At 44.9% G+C, this 25,714-nt stretch overlaps 1 protein-coding gene across 3 annotated transcripts in view; it reads right to left on the bottom strand.

Moving 5' to 3' along the window:
• TRIM24 (tripartite motif containing 24) overlaps positions 1-25,714 on the bottom strand; it is a 1,966,170-nt gene that overhangs the window by 1,725,563 nt on the left and 214,893 nt on the right. For all 3 annotated transcript variants that reach the window (XM_044087935.1, XM_044087936.1, XM_044087937.1), the window contains exon 2: positions 13,038-13,156. In XM_044087935.1, coding sequence (XP_043943870.1) covers positions 13,038-13,156 — 119 coding nt within the window. The remainder of the gene's footprint in view (positions 1-13,037; positions 13,157-25,714) is intronic.

Below are 25,714 nucleotides of genomic sequence, written 5' to 3'. Positions count from 1 at the left end.
TGACCACCATAGAAACTCCTGTTGTAGGCAGGGAATGAGAGATATCGTTGTGTCCAAGCTGTGGCTGTGTTGAGACCATATGCTTTTTAGGTACCACTGTAATTTCCTCATATGCAGCTTTGCAAATGGTATTAGTAGTATGCAAGATGCCATGAAGCCCAAGGCCTGCAGAATTTTTCTTGCAGGTAGTTGGGTCTTTGTTGCCATTGTTTTGAAATATTGAGTCAGTTGTAGTTGTTTGTCTGGCGTCAGATAAGCCTTCTGGGCCTTTGTATTCAAGCTGGCACCTAGGAATGTCATATTTTGTGAGGGTACTAGTTTTGATTTCTTTTCATTTACTGTGTACCCCAGGCAACTTAGAAGATGTTTTACAAAAGCCAGATGCTGTAAGAGGATGTCCTTGCTTTCTGCTTGGATGAGGCAGTCGTCCAGATATGGGTATATTTGAATTCCTCTGTCTGCAGTATGCAATTACTGATGCCAGGCATTTTGTGAAGACCCTGGGCGCAGTAGAAAAGCCAAAGGACAGTGCAGAGAATTGGTAATGGGTTGAACCTGCAATGAAACGAAGGTATCTTCTGCAACTTTGTCTGATAGGGACATGCAGGTATGCCTCCTTGAGGTCCAATGTTACTAGCCATGCTTTCTTGCCCAACATGGGAAGAAGCTGCTCTAGTGTTAGCATCTTGAATTTGGGTACTTGTAAGAAGGTGTTTAGAATTGAAAGGTCCAGAATTGGTCTCCAGGCATTGTCCTTTCTGGGAACTAGAAAGAGTCTTGAGTAAAAACCTTGGCCTTGCTCTCGAGTAGGTACCAGTTGAATGGCTCTCATGTCCATGAGAGCTGTAATTTGTCTTTGTGCCTCTGCCCATTGTTTTTGCGACAGGTTTGGCATTCCTCTTTTCATTGGCAAGGTGTGAAAATGGAATCTGTATCCTTGTGAAATTATGTCTAAGACCCATTTGTCCTTTGTGACAATGTGCCAGTTGTCTGAAAAAAGTGCGAGTTTTCCTCCCAAGGGGGTTGCCAAGAGAGTGTTGCTTGGCCAGATGAGGTGCAAGTCATTGAGTTTGCCTTCTGGTAGTTTGGGACCGGTCTTCTCTTCCCTTCTGTGCTGCAGTGCCCCATTGTCGAGGTTTGTAATGGGCTTGTGGTTGTCCTCTGCCTCTTGGACATCTGTATTTTCCCCTCTGTGGCCTGTCAGTAGCTGGAAAGGACCATTTTTTTGTTGGCCAATTTCTGCTGAAGCGAGGGGGCTGTACCTGTAGGAAATCTTTGACTGTCTGCATAGATTTTGCCTTATCCTCCATTTTCTTTAAGACTTCTTCTGCTTTAACTCCAAAAAGAAGCTGTAAGGGAGCATCTAGAAGCTTTGCTTTAACATGATCAGGCAGACTTTGTTCCTTTAACCAGGCATGCCTATGTATAACTGATCCAGTGACAGCTGCTCTGCAGGAAGCCTCCAAAGAATCAAACCCACATTGTAAGGTATGTTTGCCCACCTGCTCGGTGGCGTGCAACAAATCCTGTACTTTCATTTTAGATTGTTGAGGTAGGGTGGTTATATTTTGTTTTAACTGAGAGATCAGAAACTGCTGATACTTAAGCATATGAAATTGACAGTTTAGTGCTCTCATAGCTAAAGTGGCTGAGGTGTAAACCTTTTTCCCCCCATCTGTCTAGTGCTCTTGAATCCCTTTCAGAAGGTACTGGATTTTTAGCCATGGAAGCCTTAGCCCCCTTGGGACCCTGGGAGATAGTCTCTGGGTCAGCTACTGTGCTTTTGTAAAGGAATTTGTGGGAATCAGGTACTCTGTAGTATCTGTCAGGCTTGGCCGGGGCAGGAGGTAGAGTCAGGGTTGAAACTGGATTCTAAGTAGACATCATCCACAATGTCCAAAAACAGGAGGGATGGCTAGAGGTCTGTGTTGGGGGAGTAAAAGAAACTCTCTGAGCCTTTTCTTGGAATCAGAGTAATCCTGACCTTCCCAGTGAAAATGTCTCTCATGGTGTGTAAAGTTTCCCCAAAAGAGTAATCTTCTGGAGGGGAAGCTGAGGGAATAGAGTCCTCAGCATCAGAATCTTCATAAGGAGAGAAGGAATAGTCTTGGTCCTCAGAGGAATCCGAATAGACAGTTGTTCAGAGGAAGCAGAATCTTCCTCTTGTCTAGGCCTTTTGTTAGGAGGAGGCTGTGAACCCCTGATAAGAGAAATCAAATCTTCAGCCATTTTGAGCATCTGTTTCTTAGGCATAGGGCCTTGAACAGGAGACTGAAGTGAAGCCTTTTTCGATTTAGAAGGAGTCTTCGACTTGGAAAACGTTTTGACTGTAAGAGTCGGTCTGAAAATGCCTTCAGAAACCAATGGCGTTTCAGAAGTACAGACGTCCTTGGAAGGTAAATCGTCGGAAGGGCCTGAAGTAAAAGGCTGCGTCAGCTTAGTACATTCCGTCAAAATATCTGTAGCAGTCTCGGGTTCCAGAACTGCGGTAGTCAGAGGCTGCGTCGGAGCCTCACTGATAACCGGAGAACGGATCAACCGAGGCCTTGAAATCGGGCTTAGGCCTGGGCTGTCTGTCCTTGTCCCTGCACTTTTTGTGCACGCCAGTAGTCAGAAGCTCCGTCGGCATGTTATAGTTAAATTTTCTACCAAAAAAGTGTCCTGCGAAATCAAATCGTCTTTTAATAGTACGTTTATTAAATCTAGCACAAAAACGACAAGAAATGACGTCGTGATCAGGCCTAGGCAAGGTATGCAATAAGAATGAAAATCCTTATGAGGTATTTGTTTCCCACAAGAAATATAATTGTTAACTTTTTCTGACATCGGTCTGAGGCAAGAAAGGTTTCCCCAACGGGGTACTTAGCTTTATAGAAGACTTCGGTCTGAAATACGAATTCGAAAATCTCACAAGTTGGCCGGCAGGCACTTGCTAACTGCTTCTGGTTTGGGCACCGCGCAGCAAGAAAGACTGAAGAAAATGGCGTTGGTTGCAATATATGTACCCCTGGCGCACTGACGTCAGGGATGAGGCGACAGCAACCAACGTCGGACCAAGACTTTGGAAATCCGGCCGACTGCGGGACCGCCTGAAGACAGGATAACACTAGTGGGATGACTGCAGCAGGGTAACACGATGGACATCACAGATTATCAGTTTAGGAGCTGTACAGCAGTGTTTATCCAATGCACAGTTCCAGCCTAAACAATGTGCAAGCAGGATAATTTCTAGATTATCCAGTGCAACAAAGTCCAGTGTGTGCAGCTTTGAAAATCAAAACTAAACAACAGTAGCAATGCACATCTAGCAAACTATGTTACGGTCGCCACATACTAGAAAACACAGCAATTTTAAAGGATGGAGGAGCACTGAGCAGATGTTTAGTACTCCTACAATGACCGCAGCCCTCTTCCTAACTAAAGCTACCTCTCTCCCAAACTGCATTATTCTTGTCAGAATCTAGCCCCTCCCGCTTACTTAACAGGTTTTCAGCATCTATAGCATTCTTGCTTAATAGGTCTTGTGCTTCAATAACAAAGTGTAGCCCCCACCCCACACCACACACACACACACACACACACACACACACACACACACACACACACACACACACACACCTGAACCCATCCTGTCCCTCTTTTACCCCATTTTCACTATGGCAACATATATGTGCCTTTTTCACTTCACTACCATTCTTCTAGATTGTTTTTTAGGATACTCGGAAAACTCTTAGGGAGGAAGGGCACCACTTTGTTTGCACACACCCTGCTTCCCTACACTAACCCTCAATTCACATCCATTCACACACTCTAAACTTAAAACTATTCTGCTCCACCCTCACCATCTACTACCCAATAGAAATTAATCCCCACACCAGACATTCATCTCCGTATCTGACCATCTCATACTCCTCACATTTCCCATCATCTCTCTGACCCCCCAGCTGGCAACTTATCACAACCAATAATTTTCTCAGCTGCTCTCTACATATTCATTAATCCCCCATAACTACTTAAATATATATCTTAATTAAACCCTTCTTCATACTATCACTACTGCAAATCTTCACAAAGCTATTCCTAGCTATTCTTTCGCGAGCTTTAGTAATACAGTACAACTGTGCTCCTGCTCCCCAAAAGTATTTCCTTATTGTCCACCAATAACCCTTTCTACTATACAATACCCCACTCCTAGACTATACTTTAATTACAACTACTGATTCTTCCACCTCTCCTACTACTGACCCAGTTGACTTCATTTCCCCAGCATATTCTCAATACTATATGCACCTTCCCCAGCATATTCTCAATACTATATGCACCTTCCCCAGCATATTCTCAATACTATATGCACCTTCCCCAGCATATTCTCAATACTATATGCACCTTCCCCAGCATATTCTCAATACTATATGCACCTTCCCCAGCATATTCTCAATACTATATGCACCTTCTACATTCAATCTCACTAACTCCAACAGATAATTCAACAATTCACTATAGCTCCTTTCCTGTTAAATACCTAAACTATACATCCCCTCAAATACAAACTATATAACACCTTGGGTCTTGCATTAGAAGACAAAAAAAAAAAAAAAAAACAAAAAAAAAACAAGCAATTGTCCTGCTATCCTCATACTCCTCTGAAAAATATGTAAGTGGATACACCCCAACCCAAGCCCACATTAAATCACACCCCATTACCTTCATAGACAACTCTAAAGTCATCCACCCTATGCACTTTCCAAAAAAACATCAGAAGCATCTTGTAACATATCATGGATAACCCAATATTCCCCCTGACTTTCTCATAATGACAGAAATACAACTAAAGCAAAAAGAGTAAAGAAGAAGAAATCCTTCCCCCAGGTAAAAACATTTTAAGAGCAGATAGAAATCACAAAAAAATCAGGTAGCACTGCAGCCATTTTCAAAAGTACACTACAGCCAACGCCTTCCCTCTTACCCTCCACAATTCAATAGTACAATAATTCTTGGCACTCTCCTCAAACTGACTGTGTCCTACCCAATGAGAATATCAATATACTATTGAAGACTTCTTATCCTAGATCACATCCAACACCCCCCCCCCCAAAAGAAAAAAATACTTAGGGACTTTAACACTGACTGTCTCATTAGCTCGGATAATTCTCTGAATGCCACAAACCTTTATTGCCACCCTTAATCACCTGTCATACCTGTTGCAACAAAAATACTGACAAAAGAACAACTATAGATTACTCACGTCTTCCCGAAATAATCTCTTCAGGTTCCCTGTCCAATGCCCTAAATAACTACCTCCCTACTTTATTATTGAAGCATAACATTCCATCCCCAATCACCACCACAATGAAGCAAGCAACCTCTCAATTCCAAAAATATGCTTACCTCTAACCTAAACATCTGCAACCGGTATAATCTGAATCATCTCCTGCAAGATGATACTGTAGCTGAATTCAGTAGAACTTTCCTTAACATCTTAAATGACCAAAACCTTGACAACCTGTGGAAAATCATCCAGGAATATTTTACCTCAACAAAAACACAGCTAAATGATTCTCAATTATTTCTCAATACAAATAAACCTAAGCTCATTTTCTTTTACTCCTAAACATCTCATAGCCCACAAAACTTTCTTCCTTATAGTTTCTGCAATTAAAATTGAACTTGTTCCACATACAAAATATAGTGAAAAAATTCACCAAAGGCTAAGCTCTCTTTAAAGGAACTAAAGCCAACAATGAAGGTGCAATGTAAATAACAGTAACTAAACGCCAACAAAAAATAAAAAAGCAACCCAAAAGAGTCCAAAAAGGCAAAATTCACTTTAATAAATGAAGAAAAACACAGTATTGAGAGCTTTCGGCCCTAACACACTGGGACTTCATCAGAATACATCAAATATGTGTTCCAAAACTATTTAAAAACACCACAAGCCATCACAATTGGCTCAAAATCTACCAATAACTTAAAATATTGATTGAAATTAGAACGCCATGTGACAATCACTCACACACGGCCAGAAGGCAAAATACAGAAACAAATTTCTTGTCTTTAAAACCAACATACTTAAAAAAGCATGCATATGCCCACATTTAAACACAATTGCATAAACATTAACAATATAAAATCTGTTTCTTAAAAAAATAATATGTATATGTATATAAAAATAAATCTATTTTAGTTACAACTTAAACAAGGGGAAGAAAGAAGTTATGTACTCACCATAATGTTCTATCTGAGTAGGTAAACTTCATTTGTCAGCAACCTGTGGGTTACGGATCCGAGCCAGCAGCATACCAAGCAAAAAGATCTGAGCTCCAAGCTCCTCCCCCTTACCCATACTACACTGCAACCTCCTTCCAATCCTCAGATCGCGTTTGCCACCTGCACATAATAACAAAACAAACTAACAACCTGAGACACCTATCTCAAGGACAAAGTAAAGCTCATAAGTCCGAACCTCGAGCTCAGCTAAATAACCATTAAGGTCAGGGGGAAGGAGGGAGGGACGGTTGCTAACAAATGAAGATTACCTACTCAGATGGAACATTATGGGGAGTACATAACTTCTTTATCTGACGTAGTTAACTTAATTTTATCAGCAACCTGTGGGACAGAGTCCCCTGCTACCCAAAATCTTGGGAGGCCCTTAAGGAAGGATATTCCGGAGCACTGCAGAGCCAAAGGCAGCCCTTCCTCTAGACACCAAATCCAGTTTATAATGAGAAATACAGGTGTGACAGGACGCCCAGGTAGCCGCTGAACAAAAGTCATCCAGGGAAACTCTAGACCAGAATGCAGCAGACGTTGCCATAGAACGCACAGAATGAGCATGAACTCCCATTGCTTCTGGTAAGCCAGACTCTCTGTATGCTTGTAGGATACAACTCGAAATCCACCTGGCGAGAGTCACCTTTGAAACTGGTTTCCCTAGAAAAGGATTAGCAAAGGAGACAAAAAGTTGATCAGATTTACGAAAGACAGTCGTCCTGTGCAAATAAAAAACGTAACTGTCTGTGAACATCCAGCAAATGAAGTTTATATTCTCCTTTGTTCTGGAAATTAGGGAAAGACAGGCAAATTAATGGACTGATTAATGTTAGTCTTGAAAGCAACTTTAGGGAGAAAGGAAGGATTAGTCCTGAGAGACGCCCTATCCTTATGAAACACAATGTATGGAGGTTTGATACAGAGAGCATGAAGCACCGACACTCTCCTGGCTGAAGTAATGGCTACCAAAAAAGCAGTCTTCCATGACAAGAACTTCAAATCAATGGAAGCTGCGGGTTCAAAAGGAGGAGCAACTAACACCTGAAGAACTAACGTCAGATCCCACGGCGGGGATGAATTTCTAACAGGGGGTCTCAAAAGAAAAGTGCCTTTTAGAAAGGTCTTACAAATTCTGGCAGCAGCGAGAGAACCAAAGTTGTCCCCAATATGAAAATAGGAAATGGCAGCCAGCTGGACCTTCACAGTACCTGAGCTGGCCCCTTGCTGAAAAATATGAGACAAGAATTCCAGTACCGCTGGAATAGGAGCGGTGAAAGGATCCAAGTTCTTTCTTGAAGCCCAAATTGAAAAACGTTTCCATTTGCTACTGTAAATCTTCGTGGTAGAGGGTTTATGTGCCGCCACCACGACAGACTTGACTCGAGAAGAGATACTGCGAGTCCTGGCAACTAGGGGAACTGGATCAGCCAAGCTGAGAGTTTGAGACCGTACAGGTTCGGAGCAGCCATTCCAGAGGGATGAGAGATCAGATCCGGAATGGGATCCAAGATCCAGAGTAGAGCTATGAGATGAGACCGCAGGCAGGGGAACTAGACTTGACGAGGCCAGAATGGGGCTACAAGGAAAACCTTGCTCCCCAACCGGCGAGCTTTCTGCAGAAATTTTGTCAGAAGCGCCCTCATCTCCAGGACATTTATATGCAGTACAGTCTTGGTCTGAGTCCACATGCCTTGGACAGTCCTGCCCACACAATGCCCCCACCCTAGGTGTGAGGCGTCCGTGGTCACTGTGGTCTGGGGTGTTTACATACAGGGTCATCCTTCCTGAAGGGCTCGGGATTGAAGCCACCACGAGGGAGTTCCTGCAAACCCTGCTGAGGGGAATCGGGAAGTCTCGAGGGTGGTGTAGAATAGACCACTGGGCTTGCAATGTCCACTGTAGAACCCTCATGTGCAGACTAGTGTAAGGAATCAGATTGATCGCTGTCGCCATGGACCCAAAAGCTCTCCAGACTAATTCTGCTGGGGGAACAGGGGACTGAAGGAGGGCTAGCTCATGCAGAGTCATCCTGTGAAGTCTGTCTGACGTTAAAAAGGCCCTGGCCTGGAGGGTATCTATCCTGGCCCCTATGAAGTCTAACACTTGAACAGGCTGGAGGAAAGACTTCTTGACATTTATGGTCATCTCCAACCGGGGGTGACATCCGGAGGAAGAAATCCCTGGCTAAACAAAGTAGATGCCTGATGGGGGTGGTGAGGAGCCAGTCGTCTAGGTACGGTAAGACCTGTATGACCTGGAGCCTCAGGTGGGCCGCTACAACTGCCATGACCTTGGTGAAAACCCTGCGGGCTGTGGTGAGACCGAAGGGTAGGACCCTGAACTGGTTACGACTGGCCCCTAGCCAAAAGCGGAGAAACCTCCTGGACCGTCTGTCCATGAGAATATGGTAGTATGCATCCTTGAGGTCTATGGAGAACATCCAGTCCTCCTCCTGCAAGAGGGGCAGGATGGATTGGAGCGTGACCATCTGGAATTTCTCCTTGGCAACGAAAAGGTTCATTGTTGGCAGGCTGAGAATCGGCCTTAAGTCCCCAGTCTATTTTGGCACCAGAAAGAACCTGGAGTAGATGCCTGATCCGGACTGGTCTGAGGGCATATGCTGGATGGCTCTTTTTTCTAACTTTTTTTTTTATTTCCAAAGCCGCGGCCTCCCTTTGAGTGGGTGGGACATCTGGGAGCCGTTGATTAAGGGGGCTTGTTTATGAAGGGGATTGAATAGCTTCTGGATATTATCTGAAGCACCCAGTGATCTGTCGGGATAGACTCCCATTGAGCCAGCTGCCTCGAAAAATGCCCCCTGACTGCCTCCAGAGAGGAGCAGTCGGGCAACCCCTCAGGGCTGTTGCACGGGTCAGTCGGAACAGGGTTCCAGTGACCCGAAGTTCTTCGGTCCCCCTCTGCCTCTGGGCCAGCGTCCACCTTGTCCCCCTATGCCCCTGGGGGAGAAGGAGTCCTGAGCATTCCGGGAAGGCTGAGATTTCCGTAACCACATCATCTTCTGCCCTTGCTGGTTCCTGGAGAAGGACCTTTGAGGGGTACAGAAGCAGATTCAGACAGCTGACAGCGTTTTCCCATCTTTCTCGCTCTGGATCAGCATCTCGCAGACGTTCTTTCCAAAGAGAGTGTCAACCCATCAAAGGGTGCATTGCCAAAGGATGCCTTGAAGTGTTCCAAGAAACCGCAAAGTCGAAGCCAGGCATGACGCCTTAAGGCGATACCAGACCCGCTAGCTCTAGAGGCTCCCTCCATGACATGGGAAAGTAGCCGCATAGAAGTATTAGACACTGACTTGAGAGTGGCCATACAAGCCGAGAAAGTCAGTTTATCCTCGGCCGACATGGACTCTGGGGGAGACTCTGTGTACTCTTTGACCAGGTCCCGCTGCAGTCTGATTACATGGGCCAAGTAATTCAGCGCCCTTATAGAGAAGGTAGCTGAAGCAAAAGTCCATTGCCCGATACTCCTTGTCAGGGGGATGGACCAAAGAATTTTCCTGGGAGAGTTCATTTTTGGTGGCTGCCGCCACCACCATGGCATCAACCGGGGAACCCTTGCTCCACGAAGCTCTGTCTGCGGGGGGACTAAGAACCTTATCAGGCCTTCTGGGTATCGGCTCTACAGTGTCCGGCTCCTTCCATGCCCTGGTGGTAATCAGGTCGGCTGGGGGGGGGGGGAGACACCCAAGAGGTAGATGGGCCTGTGTCGAACGCCTCCAGGAATACAGACTCGTCCGAGGAAGGTTTTTGGGCAGACCACTCCCCCCTTTGGCGGAGTATTTCCATAATGTCTCCAAAGAAGACGTCGTCAGGAGGTGATTTGGGGGAACTCTCCCCTTCCTCCAAATCAGTATCCTCGGTGAGGGACTCAGGGGAGTCCAAGTGCCTCCTTTTGTACAGTCGTTTGTGAGGGACCTCCTCGGGGGGATTGTCCGAGGGGGCTCACCAATGGATTCATGTTCTTCCAGGGGATCTGGCTGGGGCGTCAACAACACAGGCTGTCCCTGGGGAGACTGGATGATGGAGGACAAACTGAGCTGCGAGGGAGTGGGGGTGGACCCTGAGGAAAGAGTGAGGGATCTCGATCCTCCAGAGAGAACCCTCTCCACCATGTCGAACGCAGAAGGGGAACTGGCCTCTCTAAGACAGGTGGCTGGGACCCTCGCATCCGACAAGGGGATCGGTGCCAGAGCGACTGGACACGAGAGGATGGTGTGCTCCGACCACAAAGGAGCCTAAGACTCACTCCACCCCCCCCCACCTAGATCCGATGCCCAGCTCTCGGCTCAGAGCTCGGATCCGATAAGCTTGAGGGCATGGCTGGTGTTGAGGTAGTAATAACCATAGGCGCCGACCCTCTGGCTCCGGGGCTCCTCAGATCCGAAGACTCCGTAATCCGATGGTGGATCAGAGAAGGAGCTATAGGGGGCGAAGAGTGGAGTTGAACTCCCCCCCCCCCCAGAGGGGGGGAGGAGGCAGCAACACTCCCATCTGCAGCTGAGTTTGCAAGAATCGACACATCATCCGGTCCATTTCTGCCGCCGAGATGCTGCGGGTAGACCTGGAGGAAGCAGCCAACGTGACTACTTCGAGGCTAGTCGGGTCTCCTCCTCCGGCTCCGGGGAGAAACGTGGTAAATGGAGCCGTGGGGAGGAAGGCTTGGAAACTCTTAATGGAGAAGAGACAACTTTAGCAGTAGGGGCTAAGGGGTCCAGTTCGGCCTGCCGCTTGCGGCTTCTTTCTCTCTCTCTCCCTTCTCTCTTCTCTATCCTTCTTAGTCTCTCGTTCTCCCTGAGACAAGGTGGGAGGGTGAGTCCCAGACAGGGGAAGAGGGCCGGCTGGCTGGGCAGCCACAGCTGTCGCTACAGAGAGGAAAGGAGAAGAAGCTGATTCCGCAGGTAGAAGACTCGCCAGAATTTGCTTGTTCCTCCTATCCCACAAGGCTCGGGGGTTGAAGGCCGCACATATCTGGCAGCCCGAAGAAAGGTGCGTAAGACCCAAGCAAATCACGCAATGAGTGTGACCATCTGCTGGCGACAGCTTATGGCCACACTCGGAGCATTTGGAAAAAGTCACTACAACTTTCAGCCATACTAGAAAAACACACACAGAGACACCACATGCATCTGAAAGAGGGAAAAGGGTCCTACTAAGGGATGGACAACTACCAAAGGTGAAGGGGAGATCAAGGCTAGGGAGAACGGACACCCGAAGAAAGGTATTAAAATACACACACACACAAAAAACTAGGCTAACAGAGAAGGTTTGTAGTAAAAGATGCTACACTTGCCTGGAGAACTAAGAGTCCCGTGCTTGGCAAAGCCGTGGCAAACGAGATCTAAGGATTCGAAGGAGGTTGCATTGTAGTATGGGTAAGGGGGAGGAGCTTGGAGCTCTGATATTTTTGCTTGGTATGCTGCCGGCTTGGATCAGTGTCTGATCCGTAACCCATAGGTTGCTGATCAAATGAAGTTAACTACTTCAGATCAAATAACTGCCACTACAACCTATCCACATTTCTTTTACTGCTGGTGCTATAAATAGAATCATTCAACCCAAGTGGGAAACTAGCAGCTAATTGAAGCTGCCATTGTAATTCCTTTTTATTCAATAGATTTTTCCAATCACACCCTCTTGGGTTTACAGGAACTTTTTTGGACTCTGTTGGTTGCATTTTTTTTTATTTTTTGTTAGCGTTTCGTTACTCTCTTTAAAGGACCAAATGGTACTTGACTGACTAGAAAACATTTGCATCTATCCTTCTCCATACTCTCCTCCACCAACATACATGCTACACAGCTGTCAAAGCTGGAACAATGTTCCCACAAAGTAGCTAAATTCTCAGCCAAACACTTTCATAAGACTCACTACTGTCTAGCTTCCAAAGTTCAAGAACTTAACTGGTTGGAATTACTTCACAACCTAACCAACTCCCAACTTCTCATAAGATACAACTGCCAGCACCTCTCAAATAATATTCCCACCCCTAACCCCAGATCCTTACACTCTACAGATAAACTCTTACTATAAATATCAAAATCCAGTAATGCAGAGGGTGACTCACTAAACTCCAACTACTCAGCCAAATTCTGGAATTCCATCCTGCTCTCTCTCACTAAAACAGGAACAATACCGTAAGCCTTTCAAGACTCTGCTAAAGTCACACCCTATTCAAATCATGGCTCTGCCTACGGTACTCTCCCTGCTACTCCATTTTTGCCTACTTCCGTTTTCTGTTCATTTTTTTTCTTACCTCCCTACCTCACTGTATTACATTATAACATATCTCACAAACTTCTATTACAAAACTACAATTCCTCAAATTTTGCTTGTACTTGCCATTCATTTCATTTATGTATTATATAGAATACTCTCCTCTACATACCAAGTATCCATATTCACTTACGTTTGTAATTGCAGATATTTCACTGGCACTGGATGTTACAATACTGTACCATTACATGTTTAGTATATTTGATGTACTGTTTTGTTATCTTGTCAGTCTCCTGGAGCTTTTCTCCTCTGGCTTCCTTTAAAAAGGTGGTCTTGCACAGTGTCAGACTATTTGTTGCATTTGTTGACAGCGAAAAAAAAAACTTAGACATTCATCTGGTAATACCTGAATAAGTAATATTGCACAAGGAAACAAAAGGCATACAATTTTGTCAGCTGCTTAACCTGACTTGCAAGGAACCAAAGCAAACATAAAAAGGGGACAGGAGGGGCTTGCTGTTTCAGAGTACTCACTTGACTCGACTTTTCCACAGTGCTGGTTGGGACTTCTGCTGTATCCTTCACAAAAAAGTTGTCCATTATGTCCCTTTCTGCACATTCTTGACTGCATAGTGGACAGCGAACAACACCAACTACAAAAAAGTACAATCAGCATCAATTAAGAAATCAAAGCAGAAATCTAATTCCTCTAATGAAGTAAATTTAATCTGGTTAGCCACGTTTGAACACATTAAAAAACTGCTGTACAAAACCAGTTACTTACTATATTACTCTACATTCCTTAATGAACAACTGACATCAAATGCTCTTACACCTGGAAAATGCAAATCTAAGCCTTTGTGGTGCAAAAATGTTGCGACAAGTATACCCCCCCCCATACCTTCACTCTGAGGTTACATTCTGGAATTGGGGTGTGCACTTGCTTTTTTGTAACATATATTCAATAAAAATGTATAAGACAAAGAATGTTCGGGTTCATATTAGGACGACAAAAACACATTTTGTCGAATGCGTTTTCGTCGACACATGTAGGGTGAACAGGGAAAACAGCGAAGTGGCTGTTCAGTGAATTCTTTCCCTGAGAAAGAAGTTGCTTGACCGCTTCGTTGCTTTACCTGCTCTGGAGTGTAGTGTGGTCCCTTGTCTGGTATAGTTCCAGAATGTGATTCTGCAACAATTACTGACCTTAGGGTTAGGGTGCCGGTTAAGGTAAGTGCATATGTTTTAAAATGTTTACTGTTTTTTTTTTTTTTTTTTTGTTAGATGCATGGTTGGGTTACGTGCATATGTGTATTTAGCTGTTTACTGGATTTGAGGGGGTATAATTAGAGTTAGGGTGTGTGCGGGGGGGGGGGTTGGAACAGCGACTTCTTTCCCTAGGAAAGAAATAGCTGTTCTGTGGTTTCGACATTTTCAGCGTTCGCTGAATATGTGTCGATGAAACACAGTTCGCTGTTTTCAGCGTTCGGTGTTACAATATGAACCCGAATGCTCTACTTCCCAAGCTACAGCTTTTTTTTTTTTGGGGGGGGGGGGGGTGATCAAACACCTCCCCTTTTCTATCAGCAGCAAATATAAATTTGTGTTATAAAAAAAAAAAAAAAAAAAAGTCAAATACATCCAAAGCAGAACACTCAAATGTCTTCTGGTATACCATTATACCATCCAAAGAAGTGTGTAGATTCTTGCATTTAGGGTTCTTGAGAAATTTGCAGCTTCAGTCACTATGTTTTCCCAATGGAAAACAAAGCTTTACAAAGCAAAGAAAGTTCTTGATCAATGCACATTATCTTCACATGGGGAAAGCAAATGCTATGGATTGGACCAATAAAGTAATAAAGGAAATACTTCCATAACCAACAAATGGAAGAATGTAGAGGGGAAGCTGTTCTACTGCCAAAGGGCAGTCCTGAAGACCCACATCTAGTTTTCATCTCATTTCAACATATTGTGATAAAGGGAGGTACCTCTTACTTGACAAAGTTAAAAGTTACACTGGAAAAAAATTACAGACTTCTGTAGTAGGTGGTACCACTGGTTACATACTGTTGAGAATGGTTATGGAAATTTAAGCTTTATACCTGTAAACATCATCCCACACTTACTGCTGACAAACATTACACAGGAAGAACACCCTAATGGCAGCCCTAATTCCTGCAGACTAAAAAATAATTGCCATTACTTGGATAGAAGGAAGTTTCTCGGTTCACCTGTGAGAGAGAGGAGCTTTGAGCAACCTATCTGTCCCTGGAGGAGTGGTTCAGGCCCAGAAGTTAGTAGTTTATTGGCCATTTTGGGCTAATTTCTCTTTCATTTCCCTACTATAAAAACCGCGTTTGCACAGTTTTGCCCACCGGGCAGTGCCGGTTAGCTACGGTTAAATTATTCCTGGCTCCACTAAGTCTCCTCTTCAGTTTTTCCCTTGAAACTAGTCTCTCAACCTAAGCACTCAAAAAGCATCTTACAGCCCAGCACTTGCTCAGACCTAATAGCAAGCACCAATATACCCAGACACCTACTGCCCAGCAGGGCAAGGCTCTTTATTCACCCCTCACCAACCAAGCAACTAAGCAGCTCACCCTACTGTTCAGGCATGACCAAAGGTTAGCTTCAGGTGCACTCTCCAGTCCAGCTGGTGAATCTGAGCATCCTGAGGCAATGTTACAACTGCCTCATGTACACAGACAACCCTCTCCTCCTACCACAAAACACTAACATATGTGAGACATGCAATTATACAGCCAAACTGGAAGCTAAGCTGTCTCCACCCAAGACTGGAACAGACAGTCAAGAGGAGAAGGTCAACACTTGCACCACACTTCCAGCCGCACATAGACCTACTAAAACACTGGCAAAAAATACACAAATACACAAAATCATACTGGGAGGCTCTAAATAAAAACCTGCAAAAGCATCAGAGACCTCCAAAGCAGACACGCAAACAACCTGCACTTCCCGTCACAAACCAAACAACACACAAAACCAGTGTGCCACACAATCAAAGCCCTTAAGGAGAAATAACATACCTAACACACTAGTAATAGGTGACTCTATAGTCAGGCACACTGACATCCCACTCACTAGGCTGGACAAGCAGAAGGTTACTGTTAGCTACCTGTCGGGAGCCAGAATCCGCCACAAAACACAAGCACTCAGGTCACTCCAGAACAAGTACAAATATGACTCTGTCATTGTTCATGTTGGTGTGAATGACCTGAGACATACCTCCCTGGACTACATGAAAAGACATGGAAGAGATCTCTGATCATGCAGCCCAGGCTGGTATGACCCTGAGTAGCATCCTGCCCTCACCAAGAATGATGCCTCATTTTAAAGAAAAAATGATCAATTTCAACAATTGGCTAAGCTTCTGGTGTCAAAGGGGATCCAGTGTCTGTCAGCCTGGAACAACATGCTCGACAAGCCGCGTTGCTTCGCAAGAGACTGCTTGCGCCTGTCACCACTAGGCTGTCAAATACTGGCAAAGGCTCTTGCTGCCCCCACAGTGCCTTTTTTAGGTAAGGCTCAAAAGTCAAACCCACCTCCGTAAACATCACAATTAACAAAAAACTGAGGGTTATGCTACTCAGCGCCAGGAGTTTAAATCTCAAAATGCACACACTCTAAGCACTCCTTAGTATGGAGGACGTTGACATCTGTGCAATAACTGAAACCTGGTTCAAGGCTCCAGAGAGCACCCCTACAAACTCATACCACACGTTTCGGCCACAGAACATGGACTGAAACACAAAAGGAGGGGGTGTATCCATATTTATCAAGGATACCTATACCTCCAGGTTAGTGGCACAGCATGATACCTCTGAGATCATCCATGAGCAACTAACATCAGGCAAATCTACAATGCAAATTGTGGCCTACTACAGATCACCCTCCATGACCCAGGACCACCACTCCACCTTTCTGGAGACACTGGAAAACATGAAGGTCCTACCAATTTCAATTACCCTACCATTCATTGGGAAAACAGAGTACAAATTCCCAGGCCCAGCGCTTCCTGGAATTCATCAACTCAAAAGCCCTGGATTTCAGCTGGTAAAAACTTCCCTACCAGAGGCAAAAACGTATCGGACCTGGTCATCACCAACATGGGGGACAGGTGTTCCACATCGGAGGTCAACCTGTCACTGGTTAGATCAGACTATAAACTAATCACTCTGGATATCCACACCCCACCACCACCCCCAACTAAGGAAACCACAGTAAAAAAAACTTTTCTAAAGCAAACTTCACCTTACTTAAGACAGAGGTGGCACGTTTCACAACCCCCACGGTAAAGGATAACACTGCCCAAGATGCAGAAACCTTTACAAATGCACTCTATGAGCACCTACAAGGATGCATGGATCGTGCCATCCCTAGCAAAAACAAGACTCATTCCTCTAAAAGAAGGAAACCAGTTTGGTGGACCCCTGCAATAAACCGGCTATACAATAGAAGGAGGAAACTAGTTCAGAAAAAAAGCAAATCCCAAGAAGGAAAAACATCCCTGATCAGTATCAGTAAGAAACTAAGGTCCCTCATGAAATCATCCAAGGCTAATTTCGAAAGAAAAATAGCCAAGGATTCAAAAGATAAAGAAGGCTTTGTGGTTAAGAATCTAAGTGGCAACTCGCAGATAAATCTGATGATGTTTCCTTCTCAGATATCCTGGAGATACTGAAACAGAGGTGGCTGGCCTTCCAAAGCCCCTTCCGAGGAAGAGTCAGTATTCCTTAAGGCTTTCGGTGCTGAACTCCTTGACCTGATTTGTCGAAGAGTGTGGGAGAATCCTGATTCTGTGGAGTCTGTACCCAGGCGTCCCAACAAATTTCTTCCCCCCCCCCCCGGCCCCATAGAGACCTCCTCAAGGAGTTAGGAGATATTCTTGCGGGTAACATTCCTGAGGCGGTGGCTCAGTCGGTTAATGCCCAGGTTTCTACCCTCAACTCCATTGTCAACTCATCCATGTGGCTTATTTCGTATGCAGCCGAGGGAGCGAGTAGGGCAGCAAGCTCACGGGTCGCCCTTAGGAGGCAAGCCTGGCTGCGCCTGTGTCACTTTGCTGAGGCCTTCAAGTCTTCCTTCACTAACGCCCCCTTTGATGGTTCCTCCTTGTTTGGGACCAAAGACACCCTCACCAGGTGTGAGCAAGAGGGAAAGACCCTGTCTGCCGTAGGGGTCCATTTTTCTCTTCCTTCTAGGCCTTATCCCAAGGCCCAGCAGGGGGGAAGATGTGGTTCAAGAAATCTAAGAGTTTTTTTTCCTGCCGCACAAGGTGAACCCCCCCTCCAGAGGCGGGGGGGGTTATTCAGGGGAGACGTCACCCCAAAGGCAGAGGGGGCCCCCGCAATTCGGGAGACCGCGACTCCTTCCGTGGTTGTCCATACTCTCATTCCTGAGGGTGTGCCCGACTGCACTTATCGGGAGCCAGTCGGGGGTCGAATTTCCTTATATCCGGAAACCTGGGAAAGAATTCCCCAGGACCGATGGGTATCAAGGATAATTTCCGGAGATTACCTCATTCCATTCTCTTCAGTACCCCCGCCAATTAGAAAAATCCCGGACGTACCACCCAGTCAAAGGGATCAAGCAGCCTCAGAGGTCTCGCAGCTGCTAGAAAAAGGAACTATCCAGCGTGTCCCCTCAGACCAAATCGGATTAGGGACTTGCTCAAGAGTCTTTTTGGTGCCGAAAAGAACAAGGGACCTGAGAACCATACTAGATCTCAGCCAACTCCACAATCACGTACACAAGTCCAAGTTCCGTATGGTCACACTACAGTCGATTCTCCCATTGTTGGGAGAGGAGGTATGGATGTGCTCCATCGACCTCACGGATGCTTACTACCATGTCAAAATGGACAGAGCATCCAGGAGTCCCCTACGCTTCTGGCTGGGAGACGGTCACTTCCAGTTTCGAGCCCTGCCCTTTGGTCTCATCACAGCCCCTAGAGTGTTCACCAAATGTATGGCGGTGGTGACGGCTCACTTGAGATGTCAGGGATTCCAGGTGTTTCCGTACCTGGATGACTGGCTCCTTACCGCCCCCACCAGGCATCAACTAGTTCAAACCAGGGACGCTACCATCAATCTATGTCACCAGTTGGGCATAACAATAAATTGGGAAAAATCTGCCTTATTGCCCTCACCGCGTGTCACCTTTATAGGAGCAGATTTAGACACCAGTCGAATGCGAGCATTTTTACCACAAGAAAGGATCACAGTATTACAACAACAGATACACATGCTGATGCCCCTGAGAAAAGCAAAGGCAAGACTGGTTCTCCAACTCCTAGGGACCATGGCAGCAACTATCATGTTGGTCCCTCTAGTGAGATTACACATGAGACTTCTTCAGTGGCTCCTCTTTGTTCAATGGTCTCTCCAAAGACTCCCACTATCTCATCCCATCTTACTCATGGACAGGTGCAAGCAGGACCTCTGTTGGTGGCTGTGCACCAACAATTTGAACGGGGGAAAGCCCTTCGTTCCACCCGTCCCTATTGCCACGGTGACCACGGACACCTCCCAGATGGGGTGGGGGGGGCATTATCTTGGCAGGACGGTCCAAGGCATGTGGCAAGAACACGAGATACTTTTACATATAAACGTCCTGAAGATGAGAGCAGTGCTTCTTGCGTTGCAGGCACTTCAGAAGGTTCTTCCTCTAGGGACAGTTGTGATGCACTCAGACAACATGTCAGTAGTGTGGTATCTCAACAAGCAAGGGGGAACCCAGTCTTACCCTCTGTGCAGAGAGGCTATGCGAGTGTGGCATTGGGCAATAGCTTCCCAACGGTTTCTGGTGGCAACGCACATTCCGGGGAAGTCCAACGTAATAGTGGACAGGCTAAGCAGAGCTATCCTGATGCCTTACGAGTGGTCCCTGAATCGCCTGGTTGCAGAGCAAATCTTCAGCCGATTGGGTCAGCCTTGCTGCGACCTTTTTGCCAGCCCTCTCAATGCGAAATGCAGCAACTACTTCACGCTGATCCCCCCACAGGGGGAATCACCCAGGGATGCTCTGGTTCACGATTGGCCCTCCGGCCTGCTTTATGCTTTCTCGCCGTTTCCCCTGTTGTCAAGGGTAATTCAGAAAGCGCAATCCTTGGGAAGCAGAATGATTCTGATTGCTCCACACTGGCCTCGTCAAGTCTGGTTCCCCTTCCTTCAACCATACACTGTGGACACTCCTTGGATTCTGGACCCGCAACCAGATTTACTGACACATGTCAGGACAGTTCCACCCCTCTTTGTTGACCCTCTGGTTGACAGCCTGGCTATTCCACTTCCCATCGTTAGTCAGACATCATAATTTTTCACCGGAAGTGGTCCATATATTATCGTCCTCTCATAAACCATCCACTAGAAAGATTTATTCTAGTAAATGGAAAAGGTTCTCTATCTGGACACATACTAGAGGCATTGATCCTTACAGAGCTCCAATAGATTCAGTTCTGGAGTTCTTGTCTATGCATTTCCATCAGGGGTCCGCATCAGCCACCATCAAAGTTCAACTGGCAGCGATATCTAATTTCCACGTAGCGAATGAACCTAGTCTCATGGCACACAGACTATGCAAAGCATTTCTCAAAGTTACTCTGTTGCTTCTTCGCCCAGTGTCCGAACCCGTCATGCCCTGGGATCTCAATTTTGTTCTACAAGCCCTTAACTTTACCACCATTTGAGCCTGCAAGTTACCTGTGAATTGAAATTCTTGACATGGAAAACAGCATTCTTAACAGCAGTCACTTCAGCGAAGCGGGTTTCGGAAATTCAAGCCCTCTCCCATCAAACCCCCATATTTAATCTTTCATAAAGATAGGGTCTCTCAGACCAAACCCCTTGTTCCTTCCTAAAGTGGCTTCCGTGTCTAACATGAATCAGTCCATTGAGTTGCCTGTTTTCTTCCCCCACTTTTTTAACAAGGCAGAATTTAGATTTCACCAATTGGATGTACATAGACAGTTACGCTTCTGTCTACACCGGACAAAAGATATCTGGAAATCTGACAACTCTGTCTCCTTTTCGAAAAACCGAATGGGTTCTCCGGTATCCAAGGTCACACTGTCTAGATGGATAGCCAGTTGCATCTCTTTCATCTATCAAGCATGAGGTAAAAATCTGCCATTTCCAGTCAAGGCGCATTCTACTCTGGCTATTTCTACATCCACAGCATATCAAGTTAGATTGTCAATGGATGTTATATGTGCTGCAGCTACTTGGGCTTCTCCTCACACTTTTGTTTCTCATTACAAACTGGACGTGGTATCCAGGGGCAGGTCTTCCTTTGGCTGCACAATTCTCAGGAGTATCTTCCTATGAACCACCCAGGATGTAGGTGCTAGGGACGCTGTCCCACAGGTAAGAATGTAGGCGAGATAGGACTACATAACATCAAGAAGTTATGTACTCACCATAACATTCGATGTATGTAGTCCATCTCGCCTCACATTCTTACTTACCCTCCCACTTTCCCCCTTCCTAGAGGATTTGGAGGTTAGGTAGTCATCTACAGAGTGCCCTTGATTAGCTTATTCTTTATATGGATGTGATGTGTGTATGGAGTACAAATGATTTTCGCAGCAAACTAGATCTGGGGATATGGAGCAGTGCACCATGGGATACCCACTTAGCCCAGCCAATGAGAGACTTCGAGCTAGTAAAAATCGGCCAAGTCGGAGCAGATATTCGGCTCCGATCCCACGGGTAAGAATGTAGGCGAGATAGGACTACATAACATAATTTGTTCCAGTCTCTTTCAAAACATCCTCCACTTAATGCCAACTAAAGGTAGATGTTAGGGATTAGCTAGAAATACACAAGGCTGTTGTACTCAGGGAGGAGAAGTTTGTGCAAAACAGGCCACTCACCACTAATACTGGGTTAAAAGGATGGGGTAAACTGTAATGGCTACAAAAAACATAACAGCAAGTTTTGAGACTCACTCAAGTCCACTAAAGATTTTTTTTCCGACAAGGAGTATTGCCACCTTTACATTACCATACCACTCAAATAACACCACAGGGAAATAGTCCAATGTACTGCGGCCTTGGTCTCCATTCTATATTTGCACACACTTGTTGCAACTTCAGGATCACAATTATGATCCTCAGTGTCTATTTCCATCTGCTGAATACAATGCCCAGTTTGACTAGGTAAGGGAGACCAGTTCCATCATATAATACTAATGAAACTAGTTAAAATTGTAAAGAAAAAAACAATACAGAAGTGGAATTAGTTTTACAAACTGCAACTGCAGGTAGACATGCATTTACAAAATCTGAATACACAAGTGCTCTATCCAGGAAATTTTTTAAAATAAAACAAGGAGGCTGAATATTCTGTGTAATGTGTTGTGTAGGCAAGATGCAAGAATGCGTGCATCTTACCAATGAAAATGTTGAAGGAGAGGTCCAAATATACAGCTTTGGGGAATCCCTACTGCAATGGGATCCAGTAGCGTTACCTACCTAGTGAACAAACTGCATACAAATACAGGTACATTTTCAAAATCATTTTTGTATCATTTGACTAAGGCTAAGGTTTGAGAACCTAAAAATGTGGAAAAAGGAGCAATACCAAAGGCCTTTGCAAGGTCTAGAAAGTGGGATGCAGCAGTTTTATCTACTTCACTGCAGACACAGTAAGAGAACCTTAAAGAAGTTTCAATTCTGTGGCCTGCCTGAAAATCTAGGCTACAAGAAGAAGCTGTTTGACTTTGGTATTCACAGACTCCTTTGTACATGCCCTTTCTAGAAATTTTGCAAGTTAAGGAATAGGGCAATTGTCTGTGGTTAGCAAGTCCAAGGACAGTAGGATTATGAATAGTTTTCATATTTTAGTGACATTGTACCCAACTAACAGATTTATTTACTAGTATGGATACCAAGTAGGCTATACTGTAATGCAGTAAGCACAGATATTCTGCTGGGGGTGTGACTAACAAGACATCTTTCTAAGCTTGCACCTAAGTTTTTTTTAAAGTGTGAGAGTACAGGAGAGAACTAAAATGTGAAAGTTTTAGCCAATTTCTTAGAAGGTATGGAAAGCCGCCAAATTACAATAATGAATTTATTTCCTTTGGGTAATATTTATTGAATTTGCAGACTATGTCATACTTGGAAACAGTTAAAATCACAGCGCGCCCACTTCAAAATTGCTGAGATGCTAGACCAGAAAGCTTTAGAGGACTTCTTGCCCTCCTGCTCTTGTTTAAAGAAACAAGAGTAAAATTGCTTAAGATTATGAAAGGCAGTGCTTTCTTGATTTTAAAGTTCATGGCTATCAGCAACATTTTGCCAAGATTTCTTAGCATTTTTTCCCCCCACACAAAATTATTTGTGGAAAAAGTTTATGCTCAGTAGCTAATCACAAGATGGACCTTGTTTTAGCTCTTTCTGGTAAGGTGGAGATAATCAAAAATATAGAGAAAGCCATATGGTACTGGATACTTTGATTAAGCTGTATAATTTGCAGAGAGGCCCAGTTGCTATTCCTGAAGTCAGATACAAATGTTTTAAAATTCTGATGGTACTGTAGTATAGGTTTCCTAATAGTATACTGGCTAGAAGCTTTGATGGGGTGTTTTCAAAAGGGCTGATTCATGTGCTGGTCTGTACATGCCTCCAATAATGACTAACTTCTGTTTGCCAATTTAACCTGAGACAGAGAAATTCTACTTTGTGCAGAGTGAGTGGCTTAACTGAGTGGGCAACGAAGACCGTTTGAAAAGAAGACAGCTTTGCCACCAGCACCTGTGTGTGCAACCTCACTGGTATATTTTATCCAGGGACACCTGACTATTGTAACAATGCAGGGATGATTATAAGAACACAGCTGTGGAAAACTTATCTGCGTCATATTCTTCGGCAAGAGAATTGATGCCAAAAAGGGAGAATGAGGTCATCAATCAAGATCAATGTTATTAACAGGCAGTCATAGGTTTAAGTATACCATTCACTTTTAGTAGTTTCTTAAAAGATGTAGGTGAACTGGTAACATGAGAAGATAGTAGGATGGATTTTGTAATTTATACATGACAAATATCAATAGGTACCTATACAAGTCTAGGACATTACAGGTGATTAGACAAGACGGCTGTGTAATTTTAGTAGTTGAGGAAAAGGATCCCCTTAGCATACAAGGTTTGCATTACAGGGTGGCATAGCCCTGTACACCTGGTAAGTATGTATACAAAGTACAGTAGTAGGAAGCAAGACAGAGTTCCACTAGATGCGTTACGAGTAAAAACATTTACCCAGCACAGTTTTGGAGCAGAACTGCCTGGAAAGTACAGTTGTGTACACTTACCATAAATGTAGATGTTCGAGTGTATTCACTGTTGCAGTCCTAACAAATGGGTTATCCGGCTCTCAGTAGCCCTCAGGTCGGCCATAATGACAGAGGCAAGTAAAAATGCCGGTTATAAAGGACGGCAGGGCGTCCAATACAAAAGGATGCAGCTGACGTCACTTCCTTAGTCTTTTTTGTCATAACAGTCAGGAGCCCCAGGAAAATAAGGCTTAAACCAAAAACCAATTTGACAAACAAATTAAGCCTGTACCTCAGGAAAAGAGAATAGGAGAGGACCACAAAAAGGGGGAAGGAGGGAGGGAAAACCAGGACTGCAACAGTGAATACACTCGAACATCTACATTTATGGTAAGTGTAAACAACTGTACTACGTTTCACTGTTGCAATCCTAACAAAAGAGTTGATTACCAAAGCCCAGAGAAAAAACGGGGGGGGGGGGGGCAACAGCATCAAGGCTTGGAGAAAATGCCCTGCAACACTGCAGTGGCAAACCCTGCCCTGGCTCTGGAAAACAGAGGCAAATTATAATGCTTTGTGAAAGTGTGAACTGAAGACCATGTGGCAGCTTCCAAAATGTCTTTAGTAGGGACACCCCTTAGAGAAAGGCTGCAGAAGTGGAAGCCGCCCTAGCAGAGTGGATCCTAACCTCTTGAGGCGGAGCTTTGCCATGAAAGGAATAACAAAAAGTAATGCAATGTGCAATCCATTTAGAAATAGTTTGCTTAGAAATAGCCTTGCCTTGGGATCCAGGGGCAAAAAGTACAGTTGTGTACACTTACCATAAATGTATATGTTAGTGTATTCACTGCTGCAGTTATCACATTTGGGTTATCTGCCTGCAGGTAGCCCTCAGCCGGCCTGAATACCAGAGTCTTGGATTCCTGCGTCGGATACTGTCTCTTCTTCCATGACGTCAGGTCGTCAGGGGTATAAAACATGCAGCCGATGCCATTATATCAGTTTTCTTTGCCCCAGATGTCAGGTGCCCCCACAATGGGGAGCAATTATATGTTATGGTATACCTCCATCAAAAAGCTAATACACCAGAAAGCTTAAATACACCAAACAAGAAGGAAATGTAGAGCCAAGAGACGCCAGGGGGCTGGAGGGAGGGTAACCAGGACTGCAACAGTGAATACACTCTAACATCTACATTTATGATAAGTTTGCACAACTGTACTATGTTCCTAGTGTTTCAGTGCTGCAGTCTTCACATTTGGGTTGATTCCCATAAGGGAGGAGGATGTCAGACAGCATTAGGGCCAGCTATTAAGCCCTGCAAAACTGCAGTGGCAAAACCAGCTCTTGATTTAGAAAAAGTAGGCATATGGTAATGCTTGGTGAAGGTATGTAAAGAGCTCCAGGTAACAGCTTCTAAGATGTCCCTGGTAGGGACTCCTCTGAGAAAGGCTGTAGAGGTAGATGCAGCCCTGGTGGAATGTGATCTTATCCCCTGTGGGGTAGGTTTTCCATGGTGCTTATAGTGCAATGGGCCATCCATTTAGAAACGGTTTGCTTTGAAATGGCCTTCCCCTTTGCCCCTGCAGCAAAGCCAACTAGCAACTGTTCAGATTTTCTGAGAGGCTTAGTCCTGTCCAAATAAAATCTAAGCCGTCTGTGCACATCCAGAGTGTGCAGTATTCGTTCTCCTTTGTTTTGTGGATTAGGGAAAAAAGTATGTGAATGAATGGACTGATTTAGGACCACACTAGACACCACCTTGCGCATAAAGGAAGGATTGGTCATGAGGGAAACCCTGTCTGCATGGAAGATAATGAAGGGTTCCACTCCCATAAGGGCCTGTAATTCAGACACTCTTCTTGCTGAAGTGATGGATAGAAGGAAGGCGGTTTTCCAAGAAAGGAATTTCAACTC

The sequence above is a fragment of the Protopterus annectens genome, chromosome 11.part0 (assembly GCF_019279795.1).
Source record: "Protopterus annectens isolate FY-2018-M chromosome 11.part0, PAN1.0, whole genome shotgun sequence".
Classification (NCBI taxonomy): domain Eukaryota; kingdom Metazoa; phylum Chordata; order Ceratodontiformes; family Protopteridae; genus Protopterus; species Protopterus annectens.
This window is presented reverse-complemented; position numbering and strand designations above follow the sequence as displayed.